The sequence below is a fragment of the Equus przewalskii genome, chromosome 6, assembly GCF_037783145.1.
Source record: "Equus przewalskii isolate Varuska chromosome 6, EquPr2, whole genome shotgun sequence".
Classification (NCBI taxonomy): domain Eukaryota; kingdom Metazoa; phylum Chordata; class Mammalia; order Perissodactyla; family Equidae; genus Equus; species Equus przewalskii.
Genome location: NC_091836.1, coordinates 80,806,627 through 80,820,504, shown reverse-complemented (window position 1 = coordinate 80,820,504; position 13,878 = coordinate 80,806,627). Strand labels below are relative to the sequence as shown.

At 49.4% G+C, this 13,878-nt stretch overlaps 1 protein-coding gene across 7 annotated transcripts in view; it reads left to right on the top strand.

The window, feature by feature from the left end:
* The first annotated feature begins 869 nt into the window (after nt 1-869).
* Nucleotides 870-13,878, top strand: part of GALNT18 (polypeptide N-acetylgalactosaminyltransferase 18) — a 351,784-nt gene continuing 338,775 nt past the window's right edge. For 4 of the 7 annotated variants that reach the window (XM_070624318.1, XM_008542398.2, XM_070624317.1 and 1 more), the window contains exon 1: nt 911-1,625. In XM_070624318.1, the coding sequence (XP_070480419.1) occupies nt 1,391-1,625 (235 nt within the window). In that variant the 5' untranslated portion in view covers nt 911-1,390. Of the gene's footprint in view, nt 1,626-13,878 lie in introns of all 7 variants that reach the window. The other 3 variants (XR_011541200.1, XM_070624315.1, XM_070624314.1) reach the window with 2 other exon arrangements.

Sequence of the window (13,878 nt, the reverse complement as noted above, 5' to 3'; positions counted from 1 at the left end):
GTATATTTGCTTTAATAACAAACAAAATAGTGTCAACGATGGAAGTCTAGTCATGCTCCTTCACTGTCAGTTACAGTTCTCTCCTCCCTAACGTCAGTCGTGAACACCACACGAAGGGGCTTTATAGTTCACAGAGAGCTTACCCCCTACCCACTCCAGTATTTCTGAGCAGGGTTTCCCTATGCACTGAGATGAGCCTGGTCCCATATGGACGACAACTGGAGTTACAGGACACAGCTTTGTCCTGTGAGCTAAACAGACTTAAAAAAAAAATCTAGATAAGGGCAAAAATCTTCGAGAGGGGGTGGTGGTGGTGGTCCAAAATCTTCTATGAGATTCCTAGTAGTGTTGGCTCCTTTGACAGTTGCCAAGTCTGGAGACATCCAGGAGGCCAGAGGACAGGGGCGTCCGACAGAGTGGAGGTCGGAGTGAGGCCAAGGAAGAAGCCGATGCCCACGGCGCCTAACCAAGGGCAAGATCGGACAGGCGATCCGGCCCACGCTGCCCTGGCCTCTCTGCGTCCTGGCAACCAGAAAAAGGGGCGGGGAGCCCGCTGGTGGGACCAGAGCGAGAAGCCCCGCGGCTGGGGCGGGTGAGGGGCGCTGAGCTGCGCCACCCCCGGAAGACCGGCGGTTCCAGCGCAAGAGCAAGAGGTGGATTTCCCTAGAGGTGGGATCTGCCGACCTCGGGGCTGGGGCTGGCGGCGCGTCCTCTCCGGGAGCCTCGAGTCCGGGGCGGGCAGCGCGGGCGCGGGTGGAGGCTCAGGCGTGTCCCTGGAGGGCGGGAGCCAGGGGCAGACGGCAGGTGGGGCCCAGGGACCGGACTCCGCCCCCCGCGCCCTCGCGGTTGGTCCGCGGCCGCCCGGCACCGGCCCTTCTCCCGAGCCGGAGCGCGATTGGCGGCCGCGCTTGTCGCTCGGAGGGGGCCGGGCCGCTCTGCTCCGCGATCTCCCCGCTGCCGCCGCTGCCGCCGCCGCCGTCCTTCTAGCAGCGCGGGCCGGTCGGAGCGCCAAGACAGCCCGCGGCTGGCGATGGGAAGCGGCGCGGCCGCGGACCCAGGCTGTGGCAAAGTTTCCCAGACGCGCGTTCCGGGGCGCGCGGCTGCCGGCCACCCGTGACCGCCCCGAGAAGGGCTCGGAGATTTTTAATTTGGAAAAAAATTCCACCTCATTTCCTTTGTCAAGCTCTCTCTCCGGGTGGCCAGCGGCGGGAGCTCCAAACTTGGGCACGGCGGCTCCACTGCCAGCAGATCGGTCTTTGGAGAACCTCGGGACTCAGGTGCTCGGGCGCCCAGCGGCCCGGGGCGTGCTAGGGGGTGTGAGCGCGGGGGAGTCCCGGGCGCGCGTCGAGGAGGGGCCCCTGGGAGCTCTATATGGAGGAGGGAGCCCAGAATGGTGTGCACCAGGAAGACCAAAACTTTGGTGTCCACTTGTGTGATCCTGAGCGGCATGACCAACATCATATGTCTGCTCTACGTGGGCTGGGTCACCAACTACATCGCCAGCGTGTATGTGCGGGGGCAGGAGCCGGCACCCGACAAGAAGCTGGAGGAAGATAAAGGGGACACCCTGAAGATTATTGAACGGCTGGACCACCTGGAGAATGTCATCAAGCAGCATATCCAAGGTACGGGCGTCCCGGGAAACTTGGGCCGCCCACGAGACCCGGGAGTGCCCAGAGCGGCGCGGGGTGCGCTGGGCTGGTCCGCATCTACCGAGCGACTGCGGGGCTCTGAGGCTGCAGGCGCTTGGGGGTCTGCGTGTACGCTCTTGCCAGAGTGCGGGACCCTCGGTGTCTGCGGCTGTGCGCCCTTCTCCAGGGCACACGTGTGTGCGCGGGGTTACACGCGCGGGTGTGTGCAGCTGGCTGGCGGTGTGGGGGCGCGCTGCGCACGTGTCCAAATGTGCGTGTGACTCCGTGCTGGTTGCTCGTGGGCTCTTGGGATCGCACACAGGTCCGGCTCAGAGTGTGTGTGCATGTGAATGTTTGTGTGTGTACAAGAGAGCGCGCGCGGGCAGTAGAGCTCATTTGGCCACTGTAAGGGCCCAGGGCGAGATGCCCGCGAGGCCCCAGCCACTGGCATTTAGAACCTAGAGGCTATGGGACAAGCCGGGGCTAGGAAGATTCCATAGACCCAGCCCTGCTGTGCGCGGTACGTAGGCGGTTAGAAATGCAGGGGGATCTGTGGCTGGGGGTGCTGCTTGAACCTATAGCGGTCCCCACCCCCACCGCGGTCAGCGGGTTCAAGACCCTCTCCAGGAGCAGGCGTCAACGCGGAGAAGAAGCGCCGAGCCGGGAGCTCTGTCCACTGCGGTGGCGCTTCCGCCCAGGAAAGAGAGAACCCGCCCTGGGCTGCGCCTTCCCCGCGGTGCCGCTCGCGGCGGGGGGAAGGCTGTTCTCTCCAGTAGCTCCACTCCCAGGCCCAGGGAGAGACTGGGGCGGAGCAGACAGACCCGCGTGGGGTGGGTCTGGAGTCTAAGGCTGAGCCGGGTGGTTGCGCTGCAGGCCAGGGCTGAGGCCAAGGGGAGGATGGAGTACAGGGCGCTCTCCTGAGGCGACCCTGTCTGATGAGCTGTCATAGGCAGGGGATGGAGAGCTCGGGCGCCGCGGGCACTGGCGCCGGGCGTGCACATACGCGCGTCTCTCACGTTCACACTTCTCTTTTCTTTGCCTCCCTGCTCCCCCCACCTCCCCCCCCCCCGCCCCCCCCCCCCGCTTTCTACCAGGCGTCTGAGCCTCTTAAGGGCAGGGAGCCTCGTTCGACTGTAAACCTGGCAGGCCCGCCAGGCTCTGGGTCCAGCACGCGGCAGACGGTGGCCAATATCTAGTTGGATGGAAGGCTTTCTCTCCCAGGAACATTCTCTTTTGTTTACACGTGGGTGTCTGTATCCAACCCTTGTGGCTGCTGCCTCTGCCAGGGTAGGCACAGCTGCTCTGTCCACGTTTGGTGTTTCCCCAAGTGTCTAGAATAGTTCCTTCCCAGGGGAGGTTCAGGTGAGTGCAGGAGAGGTGTGCACATCCGTTATACTTCCTGACTGACGAGTCCATAACAAGCCATGGCTTGAGGACACTTCTTCAGAAAAGGAGACCATGTACGGCTTCTCTTTCATACCTGCCTCTGCCTCTCAGCCTGGCGCTGCGCTTGGCAGACCCATTTATCTATCTGATGGAGCCTGTTACTGCTATTTCTTCCTTGTCCTTTTCCATCCCCGGGGTCTGGATTGACAATTAATCAGCAATAGAAGTACAATGTTTGCCCCCCGGCATGATTCAGAATCTTCCCAGGGAGACACAAGGCCATACCTCACTTTGACATTTCCAGTTTGCCCACAGATTTTGAGAGATTTTCGTTCCCTAAATCTCTGTGCGTGTATATGTTCCTGGAAGACAAGTCTCTTGTGCTTTCTGGTCTGGTCGGGGCGCAGGTGAGCAAGGGACCACTCGGGAAGCCGTGAGCAGACGTCGTTAACTGGTGAGCTCATCGCAGAGCCGGCCCCTATCAGGTTGACTGTGGACCATGTCACGTGGTGTATAAGGCTCTACATGAAAATGAGTGCAGCGTGGAAGTTGAAAGGAGCCTTTGTGATTTTGCTCCCGGGAAACCTTATAACTGTGCCTTGTTCGGAACTTTCAAATACCGACCTGAAAAAATTGAAAGAGATGGGGAAAAAAGAGGGCGCAGGATCCTTGAAACATGTGTTGGTGCCGTTGTCTTGTGTGTGTGCGATGACTGTATTCGACTCCTGTGGATATTCAGAAATGACCAGATTCTCTGGACGGAAAGACGGAAGCCACAACCCGTAGGGGATGGGGAAGGGTCGGTGACGTGGGAAGACTGGACACGAGGCAGGCAGAGGGCAGGGGTTACTTGGCTGGTTGTGCCCTGATGGTGTAGCGATGACGAGGGACAGGTTCCCCAGTGATGCCAGAGCTCGGATTTGGGGAATTTAAAGTAAATTTAGGGATTTACCTTATTTTGGTAAGGGGCTACAAAGTTTGGAACTGGCCAAGTGGAGCACTCTGAAGGCAGAGGGTGAGGAAGCACGAGGTGAGACTCTGGTACTTGATGATATGGACCGTTTATGTGTATTCCACTGTCAAGTTTCCTCTAGTCAGTAGAGACTTTTGAGTAATCCAGTTTACTCTGCTGAGCCCAGGGGGAAGAAGGGATAATAATAATAAAAGCTAAAAATTATATAGCACCTATTATATGCCAGGCGCTATTCCAAGTGCTTTACATATACGGGCTTATTGCATCCTCACAACCCTAGGAGGTAGGTAGTCTTAGCTCCATCTCACGGATGGCGAGGTTATATGATTCGTCTAGGGTCACACCGCTGGTTCGCGGTGGTGCAGGGACTTCATTCCAGCTAATGTGGCTGTAGGGTCTGTGTTCTTAACCACGTACTATACTGTCTCCTAAGAGGGTCACTCTCCTGGAGTCACTTGATGGTGGGAGTGGGTGTCAGAGTGAGGGAGCTCAGAAGATGGCCGAGGGATGATGCAGTCCTAGTCTTCCCGCTTGGAGACTCCTCTGTGGAGAAACTCAGGAAGCTCTGGGTTTGCTTTTGTTTCATTCTGAGAGGCAGAGGTCACTTTCACTTAAAATGCGTCTGCGGAACACCCAGAGCCATTCCTGGCACAGTGGACAGAGAGTAGGTGTTGGATGGCTGAGTGGATGAATGAACGAGCACACAGTGCGGATGCCTAGCACACTGGTTAGTCATTAATGAAAGGGTTTCCATTCTCAAACAAATGTGTTTGGCGTTGGGGCCCTGCTCAGGTTCCTTTTTTGCTCTGGAAGGAAAGTTGTCCCAGAAGCTGCAAATGTCACAAAATGTTCTGCAGGATGTTCCACGGGACTTGCAATTAGAAGAGGCTTTGGAGCATCACGCTGGAGGTCTGTTCCAGTCCTGACTGAAAAGTTGATTTTGCTCTTGGGGGTTGCGTGATATTTCATTTTAATTTGTTTTCTGATTGAAGGATTTAATTAGATGGTGTTTGGGAGTCTCTTGGGAATGTAAATTGCAGTTTTGAGAATGTTTTTTTAACCAAAAAGATAGTAAATGAGAAGGCGGATAACTCCAGATTTCAAAAGTAGCGTCCTGACGAGTTGGAAACTCATAGGACGTGTTAGAAGAGGTTGGGTGTCAGGAGGACAAAGATGGGTTTGCTTGAGATGGTGAGGTGGATTAAGTCGAGAGCGTGCTGAAGGAGGCCTAAGTGTTGGAGAACTTACGGACTGGACATGTTGCTTCACCTCTTATTTTGGAAGTCCAATAGACACAAAATCAGCGTTTTCCTCTTCTTGATTAGTATCTTTTTGAATCTGTAAAAGAATGCGCCAATGGTAAAGAAAATTAAAACGTATAAAACTGCCTCTAATTTATTCTACTCTAACACAACTATTTTGCATTTTGAGTATTCCCTTCCAGCTTGGTCCATCTGCTTCCATATTTAAAAACGAAGATGTCCTTGTGGTTTACATGTAATTTTTTATTCTGCTTTTTTGTTTGTTTTTTATTAGAAGGGTTTTTTCATGTTTGTTACATAGTTTATTGATTCAATCCTTATTTACTGGAGACCAAATATGTGCCCTGGGGAGGGAACTTTGGATACAGTGGTGAATCAAGACACTCCTGGTCCCTGTTGTAGTGGGCTTGTTTTTTTTTTTGAGGAAGATTGGCCCTGAGCTAACATCTATTGCCAGTCTTCCTCTATTTTATGTGAGATGCTGCCACAAAGTGGTTTGATGAGTGGTGCTAGGTCTACGCCTGCGATCTGAACCGGTGAACCCTGGGCCGCTGAAGCAGAGCACGGGAACTTAACCACTGTGTTACCGGGCCGGTCCCATGGACTTGTTTTTAAAGGAAGATAGAATCCTTTTATTCAACACAGTCAGGGTTTAAGTTAGTTAATTGAAAAGTTGGTTAAAGTGGAGAATAAAACAAAATATTACATCACGTACATTGAATATTTAATTTAATAGTATTCAAGATGTCCATTCATTTGACAACCTTCCACGGCTTGGTCTTACATCAGTTGGGCTGTGTCTGCCACTTGCCTTTCTGATCATCTTCCTTGCATAAACCACTCTCACAATGTGCTGTTTACGAAGTCTGATTTTCATTCTGTTTTCTTTAAAATTCATTGAGAACTTAAAGATCCTTTGAAGCAATCTCAGTATAGTAGCCTAAATTTTTATAACTTTTGTCTGGGCTTTTGCAGTGATTTTGCTCACATGTAATTTGCTATTTAAGTGACTAGTTTTATAAAGTCTTTCCAAAGCATTTAAATTAATTTTCTTGGAAACAGCAGCTCTCATCTTTTTAACAGTCATATTCCATTGGCTCATATACTGTGTAATTAAATTATGCTGGTACAGTGACAAGTACCAATAGTATACACACATCTGGGAACAAACCCAGTGGACTGTTGGTAAGCATACAACTCAGTTGTTAGCAGGAGATGCGAATGGAGGTAGGAGAGAAACATGGACCTGGAGGGACGAAGGCATCCTGGGGTTTGTTTCACAGGAGGAATGAAGGCACGCTTAATCTGGAGAAGTGCTTAAGTGGAGGTTTTTTAAGAAACTTTTACTGTATTTTTAATGACTACATAATATTCCACCATCAATATACTATTATTGATTTAACCACTTCCCTGTTTTTGAACATTTCCTTTTCTATTATAAATAACACAGAAATGAACATCTTCACTTCGCTGTTTTCTTCTGTTGAGTTATTTTTAAGGATGTACTTCCAGAAGTGGAATTACTACTGCCTCAAAGAGTATGAACACTTTTATGAAAGACTGTTTTTCAAAAGAAAAGATTTTCTAAATAGCCAACAGCAATGTGTTATTGCACTCATTTTACAGAGCCTGGCCAGCATTCAGCATTATCATGCAGCTTTTTCTGGGCAAATATAATTACTGTCAGATGTTCTATTCCTTTTATTTCTACTCCTTTGATTACTATAGAACTTAGCATCCTCCTCCGGTCACTATGTTTGCTCTCTCCTTGCCTTGGTGTCCTTGGCCACTTTTTCTCTTGGGCTATCGGTGTTCGTGATTTGTGTATTTATATATATATGTATATATTTATTTACATATATCATAAATAAGTATATTATGCCTCTATTCTATATTATATACCTAAATTTTGCTTTGCATAGATGTCTTAGGGCAGTGGTTTTCAAACTCTGTCCCTGGGAGCCCCAAGCTTCTAGAAGTTTTGATGTGGGGCCTGAGAAGTAAAAGGGGTGAGGCTCCTGGACCCCTCCTGCACGCACCCTGTCCCCTCCTTACAACCAGTGCAGCTCCCCTTTCGTCTGTTTTATATTTAGTGTTCTGTAAAATATTTCATTTTAAAAGGGCTCTGCTTCTTTTTTGAAAAAAAGGTTGAAAATCATTGTTTTGGGAGAAAAGATCAGACTGGTACATTTCTGTGAGGGATGGTGGTAGCATAAAGAATTGAAGAAAGTAAACAAATCTAAAAGGAAATTGAATTCCTGGGTGGTGTTCTTATAACATCTATTCACCCTTCTGAATACCATGATTAATAATGTATTACCTTATATAACTAATTTCTAAATCCATTATCTTACTTCATTGAGTCTGGATTATCCCGACAACAGGAGAAATGGATCATTAACTGCTTTTTGTTTCTAAAAGTTTATTGGGCATATTATGGCCATGTTAATGTACGTCGGGTCGGTAACAGCAGGTTGCTCACTGTGATTACAAACCAAATGTGGCCCCTAAAAATCAGAAAATGTCGTAGACCTGGATATTGGGAGAGTTTTTGCTCTTAAAGCTTTTGGATGTCCCTCGAATTGGCTGGTGTCCTCCTCATCTGATCCTTGACTTGGCAGGGCTGTGAAGAACAGGATGTGATGTGTGCCGAATGCTCGGAGTTTATTTGAGGAAAGGGTGTCATTTAAGCAGTAAAGCCTTTATCCTTCAGAATGAACTGTGGCATGTGGAATTATATTAGTAACCGTGATTGATATGTTGAGAGAGTTCAATAGCAGGATTTGGAGGTTGAGCCCAGTTACCTTTATTCATAGCTCAAGACCACGTCTTCACGGACCAGAAAACCCTTGCCAAAGAATACAACTTCTTCCCATGGCCAAAGAATTTTCATTTCCATCCAGAAGTGCGTAGGCTGTAAAATAAATGAATTTGACATTCTTTCCCACTCACTTGACATAAATTGTTATTTGCCCTTGATAAGTAGGTTGATGTAGAAGCTCAAGGAGAATTCAGAATGAAATGTCGGAGGGCCACAGTGTGGTTTTCTGGTTTGAGAGGGCCTTGAAGGTCAGCTTCACTCACCTGGGGTAGGCTGGCCTGTGTCTTTCCAAAGGTGTTTATGGGATTCAGAGCCGCATACGAGGTTATGAGAGCAGCTTCCTTCCCATCCTATAGGATTTCTGTCTTCACTTCCCTTGAAAAGCTGAATGGGCTATTGCCTTGACCCAGGACTCGAGGGTCTCCTCAGGATTGTTGCCCTTTTTGGTTAGATGGATCTATCCTGGAGCCTGGGACAGAGAGGCTGCCCCATGGAGAAGTGGATAGGACGTTGGTCCAAGTGGAGGTAATGTTGCACCCAAGGTCCTTTGGGGAAACACTAAGTTGAAGATGAGTGGCGAATGTAGCCGGAAGATGGCAAGGTGAGGTTTTGGGAGAAAGAGGATTATGCATGGAGCTGGAGGTCTGGAAGTCCATAAATGTTGTGGGCAGTGCAGTAGGGAGCAAGGGGCAGAGTGGGTTAGGTTGCTGGTTGATTGATAATCCAGGTTCAATGAATGGTGGGCTGCGCCTTTTCTGCTGACCTTGAATGTCTCACTAGGGCTAGGAGTCCTGCCTTGAATTTGGCAGAGATTTGATTTCTATAACACCTAAAATAGTCATCTTATCAAATCTTACTTTGCCTTTGGGGTCAGAGTCAGCTTCATTCTGCAATGCGGTTTTTGAGCACAAGAGTTCTCGATGTCTTTCCCTTCCTCACACGTGCCTTCTCATGCAGGGCATATGACCCGGGGCAAGGTCAGGACGACGCACGTCCCAACATGTTGCTTTCATTCTCACTCCATCCCTTTCTTTCCTCCTCAGGAAAGCATATTAGTATGCAAGAGAATATGATAACCTTGAAATCCCTTCAATTTATTAAACTTAATCATTTATAAGCTTAAATTATTGTTAATAACAAATTACCATACAACTATTCCAACATACAGTATATCATGGCAGTGAATGGGAACAAATGCTATTCTGGAATCTTCTGTGTGGGTCTGTATTCTGTAGACCCAGCTGAGTGAAGCCAACTGGAACTTGAAGCAAGAAGATTCCTGATTATATGAACACTAATGCTTTGATATTTTTTCTGGCTGCACGAGTATGGATTAAAATATTTTGCTAGGACAGGTCATCCCAGTGGGCATGCAGTTCTGAGATGGAGTTCTCTTTTACCGCCTGATATTCAATTTCGGTTTTGTAAAGGTTTGTTTTTGGGAGATGAAGCTGCCCTGAATGATGCTAGTCCAGCCCCAGTGAGACAGAGACAGGCTTCCTGTATGTTGCCACTGCTAAAATGGCACTGGAGCCGGCAGACATGCTCCACCCGCCTGTGTTTTGTTACCAGTGCCCTTCCAGAGCTCACAGAAGTCCAGTGTTTGGGAAGATCCAGAGAAGGGGCGTCTTCACCCATTTCCTTGGGACAGAGGAGAACAATGAAAAATGGTGCCCGAAGAGGAGACTTGGGGCCAAATCTTTGGCATGAATGGGTTCATTCCGCCATTTCTGTCTGTTCTGTTCCTTCCATCCGGAGTTTAAGTCTCAGAGTGGAGCACCCTGTTTAAGATCATTGGGTGCTGCGTCTTAACAAGCTCTGGTGCCTTGTCTGGCTTCACCAGTCTGACTTGTCCATCCATCTCTCTCCTCTTGGAACTTAGAGTTAAAGGCCATTGAGATCCCAGAGGAGCAGGAAAGTAATTCAGGGACCCGAGGAGGACAGGTTTGGAAACTTGGGTTAACAAGCATCATACTAGTGGCATCTGGGGACCTAGGAGAATGGTACCAAAATTACTTGAGCTCATGAATATGAGAGTAGGAAAGATAAGGAGAGATTCGAAGCTACAGAAGTGACAGGTGAGAATCCTAGCCAAACCATTGATTTGTTTTAAGAGCAACAGGCACATAAATAATTAAAGATTGATCATATCAGAGGGCCTGGAGGAAGAGAACTACTCCTGTGTGTCAGGGACTAGGCTACGTGCCGTCCACGCATGATCACTTTTTACCTTCACAATATGGTGAGGGAGAGTTTTAGAGGTGAGAACATTCAGACGCAGAGACTTAAGAGTTTGCCCAAGGTCACGGAGGTGACTGGTGAGGGAGCCAAGAAGGGAAACTGTCTCCAACATCTGTGCCCTCCGCAGAAAAGAACAAAAGATGACAGTCTCACAGAGAGAGGACCCGGAGATCATTTGATCAAAGCTTGTGTTCGAGTGTAAGCTCAGAGGCCTCAGGTCAAGTGGGACCCTGGTGGGTGAGGGAGCCTGGCTTGGTCTGTCCTTGTGTAAGTGAGCAACCTCAAGACTGGGGTGCCAGAGGGAGGGGCCTTGCTCTGGAAGGGTGAGTGAGGTGTCGCCACCGAGGCTGTGGAGATCCTTTTCTCTTGGGTCCTGGGGGGCCCCAGGAACTCATCCTTGCAGAAGAGTGGAGTGTGCTGGCTGCAGACTAAAGCTCATTAGACTCCATATGGGACTTTTGAGCACCCACGGTGTGCCGGGCACTGTGCTCAGTGCTCCTGTGTGCACTGGCATTGTCAGGTGTCTTCTAGGGTGGCCAGCTTGACCCATTTGCCAAGGATATTCCCTATTTTAAACTGAAATTCCCAGGCCCAAGGAGGCCCCTTAACCCTGGGCAAACCTGGATGGTTGGTCATCCTCGTCTTCTCATGTGGGGGAATTCTGTCTAACTCCAAGCATCAGGGCGAAAATAGCCCTTCCGACCGCACCACATCTGTGTCTTCCGCTCTTTGCTCTTGAACATTGACTTTGTCCAAGAGATGTGAACAGGACCGTGAGGGTCTCAGCAGCCTCCGCCCCGTTTTCCCTTCCCACACAGCTGCCTCCTCTCTCCTTTGTTATTTGTTCCGCCTTGGCTCTCTCTGTTTTAGCTGTCTGGGCCTCTCAGGATTTGGAAAGGAAAAAACAATTGCTGTAAAGGAAAGCTCTAATAAAGTGGTTTGGGCACAAAACATCAGCAGCTGTTTATTTGCCCAAAACAGTAGGAGTCCGTATTAATAACCTTGTGAGTTATATGCTGGCAAGTTAGAAGTAAGCAAGAATCTTACTTGAAATCCGCAAATGTGACTTTATTCCTTTATTGAACTAATCTCTCTTCCTGTTTATGCTGGTGACATTTCCTATTATCCATGTGGAAGATCCTTTTTGATCTTCTGTTACAGATTTGTTTAGCTCTGCTTTGGTTCGGGTCCCAGAGCAGAGTGCTTTTCTGATTTCTCTTTATTGCGGTTATGATACTTGGATCTCAGCGAGCGGGACGGGCTAATTCTAATGCACCATCGTCATATCTCCGTGATGGGAGAGGAGGCGCGGAGGACTGGGCGGGGTGTGGGAGGGGTTTAGACCTGCCCCTCAGTTCACCGGCTTGGAGAAGCCTGTCTTTTCACATTTGGGTTTCTTCCACTTCTAAATCTCAGTTTAATAATACACTGACTTGCTTCATTTTCTAAAAGAGCAGATGAAGGAAAGTATAACATGCGGGAATCATGATGTAGACCCTCCAAGTCTATAATGGGGCCAGACTTAAAAAAAAATTATATTAGAACCTGGGGATTTATATTTGAAGGGGAATCCAGTGGAAAATGGATAAAAGAGGCTTTTATCAATGATTCAAAAATTGGAAGAAAGGGCCAGTGTGTCAGAAATGTCGAAATCGATCTGAACTTGTCTGGGGAAGAGATGGGAAGAGGGAGAGAATGAATATTTGTTGAACGCCTGTTATGTGCCAATGCTTTACGTGTGTTACCTCATTTTAACCTCCGAAGCAGCCCTGTGGGATGTGGTCGTTACCCCCATTTTACAGATGAGGAAATCAAGGCTCAGCGACTGTAGTTAACTTGTGCAAGGTTGTGCAGTTAGTAAGAAGGGGCTCTGTGAAGGGGCTAGGGACCCTCTAGTTTTTCTGCTCCAGGGATGCTGAGCAGGAGAAAACAGGCACCTTCCTTTCCTTGGCAGAGAGGTTGCAGATGAGACGGGAAGAAGGATTTATGAGAGTAGCAGGGCCCTGAGATGGGTCACAAGGTGACAGTTTTGTGAGTCTCCTTCTCAGGAGGTGCAGAGGACGCCCGTGTGGGGAGCTGCCCGGGACTGAGCGCTCTGGGAGGCTGGGAGGTTCCAGGCGTGGCTCTGTGCAGCCAGCAGTGTGGTTTTCCCGAAGAGGACTTAGTGGGAACAGGACCATCTCCTCCGCTCGTTCAGACCATAGCTTTCCTAGGGGGGTCCTTCAGGCTCTGGGCGTGGGGGTGGGTCGGGGACCCTAGAGGAGACTGATTGGTGCACAGAAAGAAACAGCAGACATGGCCAGGTCTGCCAGGAACCTCCCATTTAATTGAGGAGATGGACTATTCGGGGTGAAGTGTATATAACATGGGCCCCTAGCTCTGTGGGTGGATGTGGGAGATGGACCCCAAGGCTGGCATTGCTTACTGGGGTCTGGGGGTGCCCTGGAGTGGTTGGGAGAGACTACAGACCTGCTTCCGAGTTCCTGTTCTCCTCTGCTGGGGCTGGGAGTGTGACAATGACCTGGATACACTCCTGCCTTCTGGCTGGTCACATGCCCAGATCCTTCCCTTCCTTCATCCATCAAGCATTTATTGAGCACTTAGTAACTCCTGGGGATATATTGTGGAACAAAGACAAAAATATGAAGGGGTTGTAATTAAATGACATAGTCAGGGACTCTGCTATAAGCGAAGACTTGAAGGAAACTAAGAGTGAGCTCTGTCTAGGGGAAGAGTTCCAGGTGGAGGAAACAACCAGTGCAAAGGCCCTGAGGCAGGAATGTGCCTGGTGTGTTTGAGGAACAACGGGGTGGCCAGTGTGCCTAGAGTAGAGTGATGGTGGGAGAAAGGGGTGGAGGGTGAGGCCAGAGAGGGGCCGGCTGGAGAACAGATTGTGCAGCCCTTGGAGGCCACAGTGGGAAGAATGCTCTGGGAGAACTGGGGAGCCACTGGAAGGGGTGAGCAGAGGGACCCAGATTTTAAAGGCATCAATCCAAGCTGTTCTGTGGCTGCTTCCTGAGCACCTCTTGTGGACTTGATACTGTGCCAGGTGTGGTGGGGGATGACAAATATATAGGACACAGTCCTTTTCTTTGAAAAGCTCATAATCGGGTTGGGAAGACAGCACAAAAAACAGTTGAGGATGTTTTGCAAGCTAACTAATGTAATGAGGGTTAAAATTGATTTCTAGGAGAGTGTGTCATCAGAACAGACTTCCCAGAGGAGTTGGGACTTATGACACATCTTTGAAGAATGAGGAGGATTTAGAGGAGTGGAGCGGGGAAGATTAGGAGAAGGCGAGTTCAGAGATCGAGTAAAACCAACAGTTCCTTTGAAGAGAGAAAACAGAGCTTCTCGTTCAGTGCGGTAAAAAGGGCGTACAGGCAGACAGTGACGGGACTCAGTGCTGCCATTTACAGCTGGGTGACCTTGGCAAGTCTCTTCGTTTCCCCGTGCCTCAGTTTCCCCAACTATAGACATGATGACACTTGCTCCTTAAGCATTGTAGGATCGTTGTGTCCATTGAATGAGGTGTCATGCAGGAAAGCACCCTCGCCCTGCCTA